The sequence below is a fragment of the Nannospalax galili genome, unplaced genomic scaffold (genome assembly GCF_000622305.1).
Source record: "Nannospalax galili isolate Female #2095 unplaced genomic scaffold, S.galili_v1.0 scaffold795, whole genome shotgun sequence".
NCBI lineage: Eukaryota > Metazoa > Chordata > Mammalia > Rodentia > Spalacidae > Nannospalax > Nannospalax galili.
The window spans coordinates 405,434-424,897 of NW_008336391.1; the positions used below are offsets into that span (position 1 = coordinate 405,434).

The window sequence follows — 19,464 nt, forward strand, 5'->3', positions numbered from 1 at the left end:
GAGAGAAGGGAGGGAGGGAGGGGGGAGAGAGAGAGAGAAAGAGAGAGAGAGAGAGAGAGAGATCAGAAAGGATGAGCGGAAATGTGAGCAGAGGACTTGAATATGAGGTTTGCTTTAGGAGATGAGAAGTAAACTGTTATGAAATCTGTAAAATTAAGTGTCGAAACTGTTTATAAAAGGTTAGCCAAGGCTCCAGAGCCTCTTGAAGGGCAGTTGAGAAACAGCTGGGCTTCCCTTCTCCTCAAACTAGCCTGTATCTGCCATTGTGAGCCTGGATGCTCGTAGTCTTAATCCCAGAACACGTTTGAAAACACTGCCCAAGATAGTCAAATTGCAGAATTGTTCTTTGGAAGATTAACAACATTTGGGTTTGCATAGAATGGTTTTTGTTTGTTTTGTTTTGTTTTTTTGTTTTTTTTAAAGTATTTTGTATTCATTACGACATATCCAAAGTACACAGTCCAGCTTGGTGCAAGGGAAAGTTTAATTGTTCCCTTTGAGAGACTGAGATGGTCTTTTAGATTTTGACAGAAAGAGATCTTTTCCTTAAGAGTCAGTCCCCATTTTATTTTGACTTTGTCCCATTAATTTTGTGTTTGCCATTGCATCTCATTCTTGTCTTTCACTAGTTTTTATTATTTATCTTGCTTCTGGTCATCGTTATCATGTATCTTCAGTCTTTTCTTAAAATGTACTTATCCTCTGCAGTGTGTATATTTATTTTGAAAATCAATTGCATTTATTTGTCCTTAGATACAGCTTTTGGTGTTATTAATGAATGTATTACTATAAAAATATATGTATGTAAACATATTATGTTCATGTGTAGCAAGTAGGGTAACAGTGTCGGAGAATGCTAGAAGGGAAGAGTGGTGTGGATTTTTATCATTTTCAATCAGGGCAACTCTTTTCTAGTAAGGTGTTATGTGAGCAGAGGTTACATATATTACCCACATATTATATGACCTGGTGTGCAGGCAACAGGCTCTTCTTACCTTCACATATATTTATATAGGAAAGTGCTGGGAAAAGAGGTCATTGTTTGAGAGTGAAACCTTTGCTGTCTCTTATAAACTTGTAGAGCTGCCTAAACCTTAGGGATTAGCTCCTAAGAACGGTACATTCTATTTCCCAAACAAAGATAACATTTTCTACTTTAGGGAATCTAAACAATGAGCATTTTTCTTCTTTCCCTGATTAGCAGCCCCAGCCCCCTCTGGCCTGTCAGTTGTGATTATGTGTACTGATCCCAGCTAAGGCACATAAGAGAAGCTGCTGATGGAGAGGGAATTTGAAAGAGACTTCCCAAAGTATTGTGGCAACATGAAAATGGCTCAGTCAGTGCGCCGATGGGGTTCACAGAGGCTGGATTCTTTGTACTGCGAGTTGTCCCCACTGTCTAATTTGGGTTCTACTTTCTGGCATTTTTCTGAGTCTCTTTTTCCTCTCAAAATACTGTAGAGCCAGAAGCTAAAAAGGCAAAATGCCTCTGTTGCTGTTCAATAATCAACCCTAGTAGTGAAGGAAAAGTTAATTAAAATCTATGAAAATGAAACAAGTAACCTTTAAAGATAGGCAGCAGAATGTGGCAGTGTTAATGTGACAATTTGTTAATGGATTAGGCAGTTATAATCAGTATTAAAAATTACTTGAGGCTTTTTTATGTTTACAATAGCTAGTAATTAAAGGAAGCAATGACCTGCGAGATTAGCCATGAAAACTATTTGCCATCTGAACATAACACCAGGGAGGGAAAACACGCCTTTAAAGTGTTTCTTCTTCTCCTGTCGTCTTACCTTGGAAATTGTTTGCTTGTGTTTTTCAGTTTAGTGTTTTTCGGCCCTTTCTATTGAAATGAGACACACATTTTAAATTCCCATTAATAGTAAAGAGCTAAAACCACTAAAATCCCAATCCTTCCTCCTCTTGAACTAGGTTTGGTGTGCTTGACTGCCTTTTGGTCTCTCTGATGTCTGGTTTGGGGAAAGTTGTCCTTGAAGACTTGCTCAGTCTTTTATTGTCTTGACATTGACATGAAAGAAACCAATCTAAGAAATGAAAATATTCATATTATATAATCCATTTGTGGGAAAAATCCATTTTGTGCTGTTTTTTTTAGCTTCAATGAAACAGTACTTTAATTTGTTTATTGGAATTTGAGGGATCTGGATAAGCTATAGAAGAATCCTTGTAATTGTGATGATTTGAAGAACACAAAGGAACGGTTTTTAATTATGTATTTATCTGAGGTAGAAGAGAAAACAGAGATATTGAAGTGAATGGGAATGATCTGTCACAAGTGTTTATTATGTACACACAGTCGTAACAATGAGAATAATTACAGAGATTACTGAGGAATCTGCTATGTGCTTTTAGAAAGTTTGGGGTGGAGGATGCCATCCATATTAATTCTGAATAATTATTCCTCATGTACACTGAGCAACTCAACTAAGACAATGACATTTAGATAGCAAACAACCAAAATGCAGTACTTCAAGTTCTAGCTCCAGAAGATGTATACTCTAGGCCATAAAAACTCTAAACACTAAAATCCCCTTGTTTCCTTTATAATTATGACATTGTGGACAAGAAAGTTTCCATTTTCTCAATTCCACTGAGTTTAAGTCACCGCAGAGGAAGGAGAACCTACCTCTCCTGACTTTCATTCTGACATTTTTCTACTAAGAAATGCATGTGAAACCTTGGATGGCCTTGGTAGAAAGTCATCCATGATCTTGAGTCTGACTAGTTGACCTATACAGCCACTAGTTTTGTTTTTATTGTCCTACTTGTCGAGTTATCCCTAGTCAGATCTGATGTGATCCTTCTACTTTGTACCAAAGATAGCTACTTTTGGAATAGCCAGCTAAAAACATTTCAGTTAGAATAAAGGGAAGAAAACAGAAAGTAGTAAAAAGTACAATAAAGTGCTGTACTTATAACAACAAAGAATTATTTTGAAATGTCATTTCATGTCACCTGGGATTTTCAGTAATGTTTTTATCTTAGAGAACAAATGGCAAGTCTGTGATGTTTGGGATAGTGAGCTGTCGACCTCTCAGGTGTCAGGGTAAAGACATAAAGTCCAGAATACAGCAGAGACAAAGCAAATGTTCTCTCTTTTGTCTCTCCTGCCTAACTTTCTAGACATTTGAAAGAAATTTTGCCTTTTTTGTTTCCTTAAAAAATTCATGGGATTGCTGGTATAGCTCAGTATAGAGTGCTTCCCTGGTGTTAACGTCAGTCACCCGCCACACACACACACACACACACACACACACACACACACACACACACACGCACATTTATCAATCAAATAAATTTTAATTATATGTAGTATTCTGAACTAAAACTTCTGAATATAACATATTATTCCAAAGAGTTCGAGTCCAGTGAAATGCAAGGAATATATTAGAATAAAATATACTAGAATAATGGCACAGTTAAAAGTAGAAACAGTGCAATCTGACAACAAAGAAGAGTTTCAGGAATTGTAGTCAGGTTTGGGCAGGAGCTGTGCTGTGAGTTGCATCATTTGAATCATAAAGCTCCTCCAAAGGCCACTGTGTTGACGGTGGTGGAATCTGCAGGACGTGTGTCAAGCACAAGGAAGCTGGTTCTTCACTGTGTCCCTTTGAGAGATTCTGATTCCCTCTCATTTTTCTCCCACCATGAGGTGCAGTTTTGCTTTGGCACATACTACCCTCCAAGATGAACTACTTAACCACAAAACAGTGGGTCTTAGTGAGTATGGACTGAAATCTCAGAAATCACAAACCAAAATGAACCTTTCCTCTTTCTAATTTGATTTCGTCAGGCATTTTGTCACAGTGTGGCTTTAAAAGCCTCAGAGGATGTTTGCTTTGAGCTGACTGCAGATAATGCAAGGAGATATTGCAGTGAGACAAGTGGTATTTCTTTTGGAAATAAATTTTAGGCATATCCTTTATAAACAGTGTGATAAAGAGTCTGGACTTCATCTCAGTATGAAAAGTGCTAGCCATATTTCGCTCTTCTGCCCTTCTCCCATGTCTGTGGAGGATATCATAATTGGGCTCATTTCCTGGGTGCTCAGCTGTATGCCTATGCTGTGGTTTGAGTGTGAAATGTTCCCCTGCTGGCTCATGTATTTGAGCACCTGCTCCCAAGCTGGTTGGTGGTGATGCTTGCAGAGGCTACGAAACCTTTAGGAAGTGGTGCCTAGCTGATAGACCTGGGTCACTGGAGGTAGACTTTTGAGAGTTATAGCCTGTCCTAGCTTCTGGCCCTGTTTTCCATTTCTTAGTCTACATCACATGCAGACCTCTGCCACACACTCCCAACCACCAGTGACTCCTTCCATGATGGAGTGAAATGCCCTGGAACCCTGAGCTGTAAAAAATCCTTCCTTAGGTTGTTTCTGTCATGTGTTTTGTTACAGCATTGAAGAAAGGTAACTAATACATCCTTCAATACTTGAGTGTATACATTCTTCTAATCCAACCTAATTAATAGTTCTCAGCCACACCATGTCTTAGAAAAAAAGAGCAACATAAAATTCTGTTGTAGATTCATAATTGTGAAAAGTGTGGGTGAGGGATTGGAGTACCATGAGACTGGAGTTGGGAAAGGAGATGCAGGATACATAATTGAGGTAAGAATTTTTGCAGATTGTTTAGAAGTAGGATGAATGTACAATTTAGAAATGGAAGGAATGTGTAAGACTTGAAGGACACTGCTGTTCTGAAAATTCTTGTGTGTGCATGTGTGTAAGCCAAAGGTCAATATCAATCGCCTTTATCTCTCTCTAACTTACTTTTTTAAACTGTGTATTAATGTATTGCCTGCGTGTATGTAAGTGCACCTGTGTTGTGCTGTGCTCACAGAGGTCAGAGGAGCGCATTGGATTCCCCTGGAACTAGAGTTACAGACAATTGTTAGCCGCCATATGGGTGCTGGGAATCAAACCCGGGTCCTCTGCAGGAGCAGCAAGTCTTCTTAACTGCTGAGCTTTCTCTCCAGCCCTGGCCAGCCCCTACTTTTTGAGACAGTTTCACTACTGAATGTGGAGCTTGCCATTTCACCTGACTGGCCAGCAAGCTCCAGGAGTTTCCTTTCTTCTCTGTGTTCATTCACCCCCCAGCCCTGGGGTTACAGGCACATGATGCCATGGCCAGCCTTTCACATGGGTGCTGAGGGTCCAAACTCAGCTCTGCATGCTTGCAAAGCTAGCACTTTACCCACTGTGCCGTCTCCCTAGTCCTGAAAATTCTTAGCAAACAACATTTTGTTTTTACTCTTATCACCCTTTAGGCATTTAATTATACTGCTTTGTTTCACAACATTCCACTGTTTCTGTTTCGTTCTCCACACACTCAACTCTGCAGCAAAGACTTAATGAAGTAGCTATATGAAATAAGGAAGGAAGAGCAGCATGCCGTAGAACACTTTCAGGACAGAATACAGTCTCAGAGATCAGGTGGTCCTCATCCTACTGATTACATCCTTCTGTCCTTCTGAGCAGGTTTTTATATATTTATCCTGTAGGGTTTCCTGATCACTATTTAAAAGTAGAAGAAAGAGGATTGTGTATCCAAGTCACTTTGACACCAAAACTCGAGTTCTGTGTTTCATTCATTCTAGGAATGGTAGCTCCCTGAATGTTTTTGCTTTCTGTTTTTAAAAAAAGTAAGCGACTGTGACCAGTAATAGTCATATATATAGAGATTAGAAATGCATGTGAAAACGTCTCAATGTCAATTGCCTTAAAATGAATTTTTTCTGTATGAAACTGTGTGTTTTAACAACGAAGTGGAGATCTTTTTTAAACGTTAAAAACTCATTTAATTTTATGTCTTATAGAGTTTATAATGAGTAAAAGACTGTACAAGCGTAATAATTCATCTGTAAACCTAAAAATATACAGCCAATTTTGAAAGAGATGTACCCTAGCTCAGAAAAATGTTATTGAATAGGTTAATGCTGTTGTAATGAAATGTTTCTTCTAATAAAAAAAATAATGTTTTTATTGAATTTTTGTATATTTCATATAGAACATCTCAATCAATCTTAATCATCTTTATGCCCGCATCCTCTCTGGCACCCTCCCGTAGTTCCCCATACACACTGGAATTTATACACTCTGTCATTTGTGCTAAGGCCTATTGTGTCAAGTTAGTGTCCCCAGACAATCCTCATTGAAAGTTCATCCACTGAGATCTAGTCAGCTTATCTAGAGTCCCTTGTTTTAGGAAGATCAGCTCTTCCTTAGCCAACAATAATTAGTTGCCGATATATCTTCAGCTGAGATTGGGGTCTGCTGTTCACTTCCCCAGTTCTATGCTGAGTTTTTGTCTGTTTAAGTTTGCATGGGTCTTTTGCATGCTGATACCATTGCTGTAGATTCATATTAGCAGGGTTCCAGGAGCTTGTAGGACTGTTTCCTATGGTCGCACACTTCCTCTCTGGCTCTTAGAGTCTTTCTGCTCCCTCTTCTGCAATGGTCCCTGAGCCCTGGGTGGGTGAAATTTAATACAGGAGTCCTGTCCAAGGACCAGCATTCTACAGACTCTTAATCTTTATGCTTTGGCCATTTGTGACCTTTTGTGTTCCTGGCCCTCTGTTCCATGAGGGAGCTTCATTAATCAGAACTGAGAGATTCATTAGTAACCTCTTTAACCCCTGGTCTATGTTCTGTGAGCCTTAGTTGTAGAAGTTGCATTGTAGATGAGTCACTTAGGCCAGAGCAATTCATAGGCAATGTCTGTATGTGACCAGTTGTGAATAGTCTTGGGAATAGTCTCAGTCTAGTGCAAAAGAAACTTCTTTGATGAGTGGTGACTAGGATATTGTTTCACCAAAATTTTCCTGCTTGGAGACCTACCCCCACTCAGGATCTCCCGGTTCTGACTCGGATTGACAAACCAACATAAGACATTCTATTTGGGTTTTGCATAGTTTATATGACATTTGAAAGGGGGTGACTTACAAAAACAGGGATTTTTATAGGCTTTTCCTTTTCCATATTTGAAATGCATGTGCCATCCGGCTTCCACCCCAGTCTCTCTCACTCACCATTCACCCATGCTCCATATGGCATGGTTCCACCCCTTTTTCCCAGTGTGCTCAAGGTCCCCTTCTCACCATCTGAGTGCCTCATCTCACCCCACCAAGGAACCCCCGAGATGGGCCGGGCATCCGTCTAGCCTTTTACCATGCTTTATTCCAAGAATGGCAACGACCATTTACTTCTGTGCTCCAAAGTCCACACCCAAACATAAGTCCGGTGACTTCCCGACAGCCACACAAAATGGCGAGAGAGTGGCCTCATGGTTTTCCTGGCTTATATCCCCATAGCCCTGCCCCTTAATGGGCATCTGCAGGTAAGAGGCAATGAAATCCCAATGCTCATGCTCAGTTTGCTTCTTTTTTTTATGAAGTCCAGGACCCAAGCTCAGGGAATTGTGCTACCCACTTTTAGGGTGAATTTTCCCACCTGAATTAACCTGATCAAGATAATTCCCCACAGGCATGCCCAGAGGCCAACCTAACCTAAATGATCCATCACAACTATGCCCAGAGGCCTGTCTCCTAGATGATTGTATATCCTGTCAAGTTAACAAATATCACTAACCATCACATACTCCTTAATAAACACACTGTATTCATTAATTTTGACATTGTGAATTTTTATTTTCATTCTTCTAAATTTCCTCCTGTTTCTGATTTTGTGTGTTCAAGGGGCTGGGATATGCTCAGTTGTGTATGTGTGTGTGAAGACCAAAGGTTGACATTGCTAGCTTTCCTTAATTGCTCTTTTCCTTATTTTTTGAGACTGGGTCTCTCAATCGGCTTGTAACTTACAGAGTAGGCTGTGTTGTCCTATTGGTGAGCCCAGGTATTTGCCTGCCAGTGCTGAGATTACAAGTGTGTGCCACCCTACTGAACTTTTTGATGTCGGTTCTGGGTGATCAAACTTGGGCCCTCAAGCTTGCACAGCAAACACTTCACTGCCTCACCCTTTCCACAGTGCCTTAACCCACATTTTTGCTTCTTTTTTCTTTGCCATCATCTCAAGTTCCTTTATAATATCATTTCCTTTCTGCTTAGAGAGCTTCCCTTGGTCTCCTGGCCACCCATCAACAACATCTTTCTTTGACAACAAGCTTTGACTTCCCTTTCATTCCTAAAATATTTACCTAGATCAAGGATTCTAGGTTGTCAGCTGTTTTCCTTTTGCATTAAAATAAGTGGCATTCCTTTATGGACTTTGTGATTTCTAGTGAGAAACAATATTATCCCCCCGACCCTAACAATTAAGTGTTTCTCTTTTCCTCCTTTCAACATGATTTGGTTTTGATTTCCAGAACCTTGACTGTCAAGTGTCTTAGTGTGAAGTTCTTTAAGTTTATTCTATTTGATGGTCACTCAGTTTCTTCAACTTGAGGTTTATGTGTCTTGTTAAAATGTGGAGTTGTGTACGCCTTTAATCCCAGCACTTAGGAGGCAGAAGCAGGTGGATCTGTGAGTTCAAGGCCAGCCTTGTCTACATAGTGAGTTCCAGGCCAGCTAGGGCTACAGGGAGACCCTGTCTCAAAAAGACCAAAAAAAGAAAAAAAAAGTGGAAATTTTTAAGTGTTATCACATGATTGCCATCTGAAGGTGAGCACCTGAGGACTCTTGTCTATGCTACTGTCCTGGTGTCCCAGGAACTGCTGCACCTGGCCATGCTCAGGTCCTATGTGCTGTTACTCACCAGGTGTCTTCCTTTAGCTGCTGCTCTTCATATACGGTTCAAATTTCTGCATTGTCGCTGTTTACCAATGTGTGGAGGGAATTATAAAATGTTTAAACTGTGAATTTGTAAACTTAATCCATAAAAATTATTTCAAGTGGAATGTTAAGTTACTTGTATCTATATTAGTTTAGATAATATTACAAAGCGTCTGAGATACAATTATTACTTAGATTCTTATTATTAGATCTTTATTATTTAAAAAATACATATGTACATTGTGAGCCAGGCGTGGATGGGTACTAGAGAATATCAGTGAGAATCAGTGTTTCTGCTCTGAGCATTTCATACCAATCTGTATCTAATACCAGCACATATCTTTCATAGAGATATCTAAATTATAGTTTTGTCTGTATAATTATACCCTAGTCTGGCTGTTAGCAATAGGGATCATTTTAAGAAACATGTTAAGAACTTTTTGAGAACCTGAAGCTTTGACTCTCAGAGAACTAATAATTTGGAATCACAGATTATGATGTGTTACCTTAAAAAAAATAGGGGGCTGGAGACATGGCTCAGCAATAAGAGCACTGCCTGCTCTTCAGGAGACCCAGGTTCATAACCCAGAACCCACATGGCAGCTAATAACTGTCCGGAACTCCAGTTCCAGGGGGATCCTATGCCCTCGTCTAGCCTCTGTAGACACTGCATGACATGGGGACACTTACATACATGTAGACAATACACTCATGCACACAAAATAAAAATAAATAAAAATGTTCATGAAGGGCCCCATTTTCTGTTTTCACTTAGTCACGGTGTGTTTGCAAGGTCTTCACTGAATTGTGGCATCTCTTGTGGCATCCCATGTATCATTTTGATTACTCCTGAAATTGTGGGTAGTATATGCCAGCCCTTAGGTTGCTTTTAGAGGAGTGTATCACTTACTGAAACTTGTAAAGTGTAGTCGTTTCCTACTGGTGCTGTAATACTTAGCACAAACCTAAATAATTAAATCAGCACTGTTATATGGATGTGGAGGCCTATGTCAAACAGTCTAAGTCAGGACGTTAGCAGGGCTGGGGTCCTTCCTATAGGGTCCTAGGGAGAATCTGTTTTCCTGCCTTATCTACGTTCCCAAGGCTGCATTCCATCCTTGGCTTGTGCCCCTCTTCCTGCATTTTAAAGCTAATGTGAACATGCTCTGTAGGAACTACCAATGGAGACACTGCTAGTATTTGACATCAAGCTGTGCTTTATAACAAGCACATTGTACCCCATTCCAACATTCCCCTTCCAAGGTCTGTTTTCTGTAAGATCTTAACATTTGCAGAAATCTGGAAATTCTCTAAGACTCAAATTTGTTTTTGATCTAGAGTAGACCTAGTAATATGGAAGGTTTTAATAGGTAAAGAATCCAGGAAAAACATCTTGTAGGTTTTGTTAACAAGGCATGATCAAAGAACAAGTCAAAAAACAGGAATTCTGTAGACTCAAAGCACCTACCCAGCCACTGTTTGAGTCTAGAATCAGAACACGTTTTAGGAAAAAAATGCCGTTCAACTGAAGAATTTAGATAAAAGCCAGCTGAACACTGTTAAGTGAACACAGTTGAGAGGTATCTGTAGGAAGAAACATGAATTTTATGCCATCATGTGGGATTATAAAACTTGGTCTTGAAGTAGTGTTTACATTAAACAAACCCAGGTACAGTCCATTGGCCTGTTTAGGACACAGATTTGTTTTGCAAAGAACATACCCTTGCTCTCAGGGCTCTTGTTTATAGAAATGAAAAAAAAAAAAAAAGGAAAAAAGAAAAACTTCATTGTTGGCTGTCAGAACATTTCTTCACTTGGTATTCCGCCATACCAGAGTTAGGAACGTGGTGGAATGGGGTAGATTATCATGCTTTTTCCTGTACTGTTGAAGTTTTTTGACTGTTTCACCAGAAATGAATTATTTTCAAATAAAAACATTTGTTATTTGCATATCTTACTGCATAATCAACATGAACAGTGAACTGTAAACCTTTCACTATATTGGACCAGTTCAGCTCCATCTGTGAGTAGTATGCTGTTTCACTGTCTAACACAAACCACAAGGGGTAGCCATAGGTTTTGATGTTTGCTCTTCATTTAGCCTGTGTTTTCTGTGGTCAGACCTCATGAGGAAACATTTAGCTCATTGTGGCAAATCCAGTGACATACCAGTGGGTGGCAGTAGGTATGACAGAGTTTTAATAATGTGACTTTGCATCCTAGGTAGACTCTGAAGACAGCATGCTATGAGGCCTCTTTTGCTTATTATTGTAAATTACAGCTGATTTTTTTTTCACATTTTCCTGATTTTAGAAGGGATGCTTAAGAATGAGGTTTTTTAAGTAATATGGGGAATTTTTATTATGTACCTGCTACTATTTTAAATGTTTTTCATATACATGTGTTCCTTGGTGTCTAGTAACAATATGATAAATACCATGAATTTTGCAATCAAATCCCTCTAGCTAATAAATGGCATATTTGCATGTAACCATCTCAAGCACGTTAAATCATCCGGAGATTACTTATAATAGCTAACATAATATGAATGGCACACAAGTAGTTGTTCCATTATTTTTAGGACACATGACAAGGGGAGGAAAGGCCAGTAAATATCCATTGCACATGTAGTTTTTAACGATTATTTTCAAGCCATGATTGGTTGGAACCCATGAGACAGAAAGCCGACTGTATTTATTTAAAGCCAAACATGTTTGATTTCATTTACCTTATTTCCTTTACTAGTATAATGATGTAGTTTCTGGCCTTTGAGCCAGAAAACTATTCAGTGATCTTTCAATGAAAAGCACTCTTCCTCGTTGCTTTTTTGAGAGCTATTCTGTGTGTCGTATGTTGAAAGCACTGCTGTGACTGCTTGCTCATATCTTTCAGTATTTGCTTTCCATCAGTCACCTCTCGTGATGTCATTTCTGAGGGGAGGGACTTGAATGTGGACAACAGGAACAATGGCTTTCTCACAGATTGTTTTGATTACATAGAGTTTTAGTGAAGTTTTCTTTCAGTTTGGGGAGGAATTAGAAAATATACAAGCATATGTCGTAGAACTGGGAGCACTAGATCATTTCAATACTAGTCTTGAAATATAAAGGAAGACAGTCTTTATTTCTTGAAAAAACCATACTGGAAGAAGCCCTGGGCCCACTGTGCAGGAACAGCAGAGGCACTAACTCTTAGAACTCAGTCCTCATCCAGAAGATGTGAGGAGATTAGCTGAGATCAGTTTCTTTTTTTCTTTTTTAAATTACTGTCATTTGAAACTTAATAGTTTTGACACTACACCACTGGGCTCTAGAGCCTCAGAACAGGAGAAAAGCTTAGTAGATTGGTGACCAAGAGCTTCTTCTCTGCCCCCAAAGCAGCTTCCTTTCTGCCTTTTAATTTACTTTTTTACAATACGTGCTAGATGGTGTGTCTGTCATTTATAAATGAAATTCTAATTCTTTAAGGAAACAAAAACTTATATTATTTCTTTATTTTCTTCTCTCCTAAATGCCAATGATGCCAGTACCTGGGTAGTCAAGAACAAAGAAATAAAAGAACAGAGACCATTATGTTGCGTGTTCGGCTAATGTTTAGAGTATCGGGAGTTCAACAGCGGGAGGCTAAGTCCATCAGTTATGGCCTATTGTGTGTTGTGCTGTGCTGTGCTGTTTGATTTGATTTCATTATACCATGACTGCTATCCACAGAGAGGGCTATAAAAATTATATTTTGAATTTTGAACTTTTGAGAATTTATGTTATCTGCTTATTTTAGTAAAGGTCAGGACACACAGATGATCATTGGGCAGGGACCACTGAATTACTAAGATACCGAAGCCAAAAGCTAACTGCTTCTGTCTAAACCTCAATCATCATTTCAACATTGTCTGCTGCCAGTGTTCCTCCACCCAGGGCATTGTCATAAATGCTGCCAAAAGCGTGTTTCTGTAGCTTCCTGTCCATTATCAGCTGGCCTTACTTAGAATGTGAATGAGATAGTTTATAGTCAAAGGTTAAAGGAAAACATAGTTATTTCTGAACTTGATTTTCAACATTTTTAAGAAGAATCATGTTAGTACTTTGGTGTATTGGTCACACATACCTTGACACAGTTCATCTATTAAAGACAAGTAAGGTACCTGCTTTAATGGCTGCCAGAAATAATGTAAGCCAGTGCAGAACCTCCTTGAATCCCCAGGCCATTGGTTACAAAAGCTGCAAAGGAAGCAGCACAAAAGCATATTAACACAGCTGTTGTCATGGTCCAGTGCGTTAACTGTGTCACCAGAACACAAAGTGGAATACACAAACCTAGGTTCTTCAGTTCCTGTCTGTGATTCCTGCTTTTCTGTATGAAAATTTTCCTTCTCCAATGACTACATTTCATGAGTTCGCTTCAGCAGTTCAACTGCCATCAACATGCTTCTATGACAATAGTTAATGAAAGATTTAGTGAAACAGGTAGCAGCTGTTTGTAAGGAGAATGTGAACAGGCAGCGGGAATGTGAACAGGCAGCGGTGAACAAGAGAGCAGTCCTTCAGCTTGTTCCATCTTGATCATTTGTTCTGAGGTTTATTAAAACAAGAAGCAAGATTGCTCATTATGATGAGAGCCAGTAGCCACACTTAGTTGTGGCACATTGTGTTTTTTTACCTCTCTGCAGGTCTCACTTTGTTCCCTTGGCTTACTTCTGTTTACAGGAGAGCATTGCTTCCCAGCCATGCTCAGTTGCGTTCACCAGCACCGGTTCACAATCCCATTCTTCATTCCAAGCACAGGTATTTGAACAATGTGCCTCTATTAGTTACTTTTCTGTTGGTGTTATAAAATACCATGACCAAGGCAACTTATTAAAGGAAGAGTTTATTTTGGCTCCTGGTTCCAGAGGACTAGGAATCATGGCAGAGAGGCATGACAGCAAACAGAAGGCATGGCAGCAAGAGCTAAAGGCTGATAGATGACATCTTTAACAACAAACATAAAGCACAGGTGTCGGGGGAGGGGGAGGGAGGGAGGCAGGGAAGGAGGGAGGGAGAAAAAGAGAGAGAGAGAGAACTGGAAGTAGGAAGTGGGGAAGTAGGAAGTGGGCTCTCACAGCCCACCCCAGTGACAAGCTTCCTTCAGCAACAGTACTCCTAAAGAGTCTATGACCTCCCCAAACAGCACTAGCACCACCAACTGGGGAACAATGTGTTCAAATACTTGAGCCTATTGGGGCTATTTCTCATTAAAACTACCATGGCACCTAACAGTGAACAGTTGCTATAGATAGAGATTGCAATTTGGGAATTTTAAAGTTAATTATCAAAGATTGGGAGGTACTTTTTTAGAGAGATGTGGAGGCCCCAGATTTTGATATCAGAAGATTCCTAAAGCAAGTCAGAGGACTGCAAACATGTTGTGCTTTTTAAAGTATGTAGCAGAAAGATAAATTAAGAACTAAGTGGGTCAAGTGAGTGCATGCTATGTTAGATAGACTATGATATAAGAGAGCAAATTTCTAGATTTGGCTTTAGCTAGGTTATATCAAGCAGCCCATTTGCTTTCTTTGTGTCTCATGTCTTCATGTGTTTATTATAGAAATCATTATGTCAGTGTGGGATAGAACATTCTTCCCAACTCTTAAGTGTTCCAGGTTTCTGAGTAGATACAGGGTTTAATACAACCATATCCCTAGAGACTAAAAAATAAATATTAAAACAAATTTGAACAAAATAAAAAAAAAAACCAGCAACAAAATAGATTGGCATTGCAATTCTGTAGGCTTTGCTCAAAGATGGTCCATCAGTCCTTTCTGTGTTTTGAGCTCTGCTTTCTTCTTGGTGGCCTTGTCATTAACAAATTCCTTCAGCACAGTGGGAAATGCAGCCTTGGAAACACTAGGTGCTCTTTTTTACCAGCCTGGATCATTATCTACTTTTGTGGCAGGACAGGCTAATTTAGCCCCTTAACAGAACAGACCAGGAGGTCTTCAAAGGGAAAGAAAGGTAAACTAAACTTCTGTAAGACAAATTTTCTCCTGGGGGGCGGTCCCAGGGCCTGTGCATGGGTTCTCTCTCACTCTCAGGACCTCATGGCTCCCAGACCCCATGCTGTCTTTACAACCAACCAATAAAACTGACACAATGTCCCTCTCAGCTATAGTTTTGGGAATAAAGATATTCATTTGGGCTTGCCAACAAAGCTTATGCTATCCAAGAGGGGTTCACTTACAAAGACCTTGGCTGAGCTTTCAAGATCTACGCTCACCCAAGCACCCGCCAAGTTGGTGACTTCCTCCATCCCCTCAGCTTCCTCTATGTCTGTCCTTAGACCTGCCCCCTCATGCAATTGAAGCTGACCAATTGGGAGGGAGGGGTAACTGTCTCTCCCTCTGTCTACAGAGTCTCTTAGGGTTCAGGCATTCAGCTGTTACTGGTTCTTTCGGAGAATACACCTATCCAATACCTCCTTTCTGTCTGTATTTTATTAGATAAGTAAGTTATATTTGGCTTCGTAAGCAGTCCAATATTTGCTGTCCACTAAGTTGTACATGAGAAGTTTGGTGTTTACCGGCTCGACTGATGATTGGTTTTCTTTTCTAGCTGATGGACTCTACTGCACGTTCTCTAGATCCAATACAGCATCAAACACTGTAGTTCCTTGAGAGGAATCCACTTCTGAGAACTTCTTTTTGCCAAGAAGTAGAAAAGCAAAATGACCACATGCTCATAGGAACAGAGGACTGACCATATATGTCTCACAAATGCTGATGACCATTGGGCTAAAGACACAATTTCCTGAACCAGTTGAACATGGCATGTGTCTTTTGTGGAATGAGGTGGGGTGGGCACTGCTGTCTGGTGTTCAGCCTTTCTGCCTCCAATTTTGAAAACCCCAATTTTCATATGGAAACTCCTGTTTTTAGCCCCGATCTTTTTGGGTTATCAAGGAAACTAATCTATACTGTGCCCTAGGAAGTAGTAGGCAAGATGTCTAATCCTGCTATCCCAGAATTTCATTTCAAGTGGTGTGACACAAATGTTAGACTCAGGTCCTCTGTGTAAAGCGAACTTAGTGGTACCTGCATCTCTGTACATCCAGGCGTGCTCTAGATGTTGTCTTTTGAGTCTAGATCCTCTTTTCCCAGGTACCTGTTAAGTACTCCTACATCCTTTAATAAATTTTAAATTCTTATTTCTCCATTAGCAACTGGTTGCTGTCAGCTAGCAAGTTCTCAGTACCAAGCAATCCACAATTCTTTTTTCTTAAGTTCCTGATTCTCTGAGTTGGAGTGGCGCTAGGTTTAGCTGGTCAGTGTCTGCTCTCCATTGAACTACAGTCTGAATCATCTGTAGCCAGCTTCAAATCAGCTGGGCAACTCTGCCTCTGGGCCTTTGCTGGCTGCCTAATGGGGCAACCTTCAGGGTGTCAGGAGTCCGAAGAGTCCTGGGCCATTGTCATTAGCCGTTTGCCTGGGCTCATTCATATGATAAAGACAGTTTCATGGGAAGAAGTGCAAATGTTCAAGAGCTCTTGAATCTTCAGTGCAGGACAGGACAGTGTTTCTTTGAAATCAAGTCAAAGGGTCAGTCCAGATGCAGGAAGTAGGTCCTAGTGCAAGTGGGGAAAGTGGAAGGAAATGGAGTAGCTGAGGACACTGGCCAAGCTAGCATACCCCAACTTTGTTTCTGCACCTTGTTGCTGAAGAGCTCGATATGCTGATTAAAAAATCTTCCTATAAAAACCCCAAAACAGAGGCTGGAGAGATAACTCAGTGGTTAACAGCACTGGCTGCTCTGACAGAGGACCCAGGTTCAATTTCCAGCACCCACATGGTGACTGACAATTGGCCGTAACACCAGTTCCAGGGGACCCAATGTCCTCTTCTAAAGTCCATGAGCATTGCGTAACATGGGTTCACCTACCTACAGGCAGGCCGCACATAAAATAATAAATAAAATAGTTCAAAACAAAACAACAGTGTGCTTCTTTGTTGTTGATTTGATTATGGGCCTCTAAGTCTGTTCCTTTAAAAGATGCAGAAACTGCCTGTTATTCTCAAGTGCAGCACCTGTGTCTTCTTGGGATCACGTTCCATCTGTGTAGCCCTCTGAGTGCATAGTCTCAAAGGCCATTAATTATCATCAGCCAGATCTACACTTTAGGGCAATACCTGCCCAGACAGCACATATACCAACATGACTTGCTCCCGTTATTTTGATTCCTCCTACTGCATCTAGTTTAGCACTTGCTGAAGACATTTGCCTCTCTGGTATGTATATTGGATTGCTGTAAGTTATAGTTTGCTTTTACGTAGCATAGCCTCTTAGTAAGCTAAATCAATCACAAGTAATGCATATGCTATTTCTAGTGTGCACTGCTGTAGGTAATTCTTGCCAATTTTCATCCAAGTTCTGACTCAGCCCAGCCTTCTTTAGGTTTATGAGATCTAATAAGATCATTGCAGAAGGTAGTATCGCTGGAGGCAGAAAATTCTGCTTGCCAAATCTATTTTCTTTTATAGCAAGTACATAAATTAATGTAGGTCACGGAGACATTACAGCTGTTTGCATACATTAAGATACATCTCTCTTCAGTGTGCTGTTTTCCCTTCTAGCCACTCAGTTCTCTGAGACTGTGCCAAACCCTTGGTCAGCTATAGCTGTAATACATCCCACTCACTCAGAAAGAAAAAAGACAATTATTAACAATATGACTTTACAGTTAAGGCAGTGCTTTACTTCTATTAATATACTCGTTATTGTGGAGTGCCTTAATTTGGTTATAAAAATTGACTCTGGGGGTGGAACTTGGCTTGGGAACTTATAAGAGCAAATGGTTTGCTTCTAACTTTTTTCTTTAAAGGCAGCTTTCCTTTATGTTAAAAGGAATTTGGTGTTACTTGTGGATTATACAATCATTGGTCCAAATGCCTCAAATCTTGGTGTATTTTTGGATTTGTAGTTGATTTGACTCCGTTCATCTCCTACGAAGCTGAGGGTTTCTCATCTGGCTTAGACCTGATGGGGTGAGGGTCCTAGCATAGCTCAGGTAGGAGCCAAATGCGTTTCTCTTACACTCACACTTCAATCTCTTTCTCATACCTCAATCTCAAGTTCTCTTTCCACGTAGCAGTTTATATAAGCTACTGAGTGAATTGCGTTTAAGGAGCAACCCATTTTTCCATTGCATTTTCATAAGCATTTACTTTCTTATTGTAGGTCTACTAGAAGAGACCCAAAGAAAAGATGAAGAAATGGAAACTCTACAGGTAAAGTCAGTTCTCATATAGGGCAAGCAAGTATCATTGTGATAAAAATATTTGTTTTTCTGATTGGATATCTTTTCTTCTTACCATATCCAGACTGCTGCAGCACATGAGGTGACAAGTACCATGTGAAAATGTTAACACTGAAGTTTGAATTTGCTCTCCTTAGCTGTCTGAGACAGCATTTATCATCCAAAGCAGGAGGCAAGCTTAGCCCCTAGGCTACTCTTGAAAGAATTTGTTTGCCTTGGTGTAGTATAATGAGAACCTCAGCATTTAGAAATGAAGACAACATCCTCCCAATAAAGCAAGGCTGATGAGTAGGATAAATTTATAGAATGGGCATTTTCATGTGAAAGCTAAACATGTTGTTACTTCTTGGGTACCATCTGCCAGTGACTAACTAGGAATGTTAACACATCCATGGAATTTAGGATTTACTTTGTATAGTCTCAGTTTATCACAGGTTTGTGCATATTTCTTGGACTAGAAAATTATGTTTGAAATATTCTGTTAGAATTCTAATTGACATTTCCATGGTATAAGCAATTGATGTTCAGTTGGCATCTGACAGAAGTCACCTCTTCTATTTACCCAGAGCTAACTTACGAATGGGTAACTCAACTGTCTGTCTTTATTAGGACAAACATAATCAGTTCTGCTCACATGACAGAACCAATTCACCTAATGTCTTGTTGGAGATTAAGAACAGTAAATACTTTGGGCATTTAGAGATCTTTGTGGGCCTTACAGTAAGGTAAGACTTGAAGGATGAAATAATGAGCTAACTTGAGTGCTCTAGGGGGTAAAGATGATGTCTCTGGTGAGTGAGAAGTGGTTCAAACTGTTCACCATAAGCCAGGGAATTTGTTTCTCATTGGATTTTCTTCTATTTGATGGTATATTCATTAAGAAAAAATTATAGAATTTATCTGAAAATGCTAAGGAAGTATAATCCTAGGTATGTAGTTTGATGTATGTTAGCGACAGTCTTATACAGATTCAATTCTTTTAGCTTTTTCACCATATTCAAATATAAAAAGGGAGCACTAGTTGTTTATGTGTAAGGCAGAAAAAACTTTCAAGTATATACACGTCCTGCTAATCTCTGTGAAATTAATATCAGCAGTTCTTACTATTGAAAGCATTGGGTTATGATTACCACTGGTCCTGGAACATCATGTGTAAATATATTATTGAATACATATCTAGCTTTTGAAAATAGTAGTGCAGATAGTTTATTCCTCTTATGATATGACTCTTGGAACCACTAATCTCATTAGATGTAATAGCCTATATGGCTTCTCAAATGTTTATTGATTATCAGCACTACTTTTACCAAAATGTCCACCCAGTGCAAAAAAATGAACCAGGCAACTAGCTGTTGGCATTTGTAGATGTCTAATGTATAGTACGATGTCTTCTAATGGAAAAGTTAAACATTGGCACCACTTTTAGTG

The 19,464-nt window shown here is 39.7% G+C and overlaps 1 protein-coding gene across 7 annotated transcripts in view; it reads left to right on the forward strand.

Moving 5' to 3' along the window:
* Window positions 1-19,464, forward strand: part of Cep128 (centrosomal protein 128) — a 466,611-nt gene that overhangs the window by 356,049 nt on the left and 91,098 nt on the right. For all 7 annotated transcript variants that reach the window (XM_029562537.1, XM_029562536.1, XM_029562539.1 and 4 more), the window contains one exon: window positions 17,958-18,007. In XM_029562537.1, the coding sequence (XP_029418397.1) occupies window positions 17,958-18,007 (50 nt within the window). The remainder of the gene's footprint in view (window positions 1-17,957; window positions 18,008-19,464) is intronic.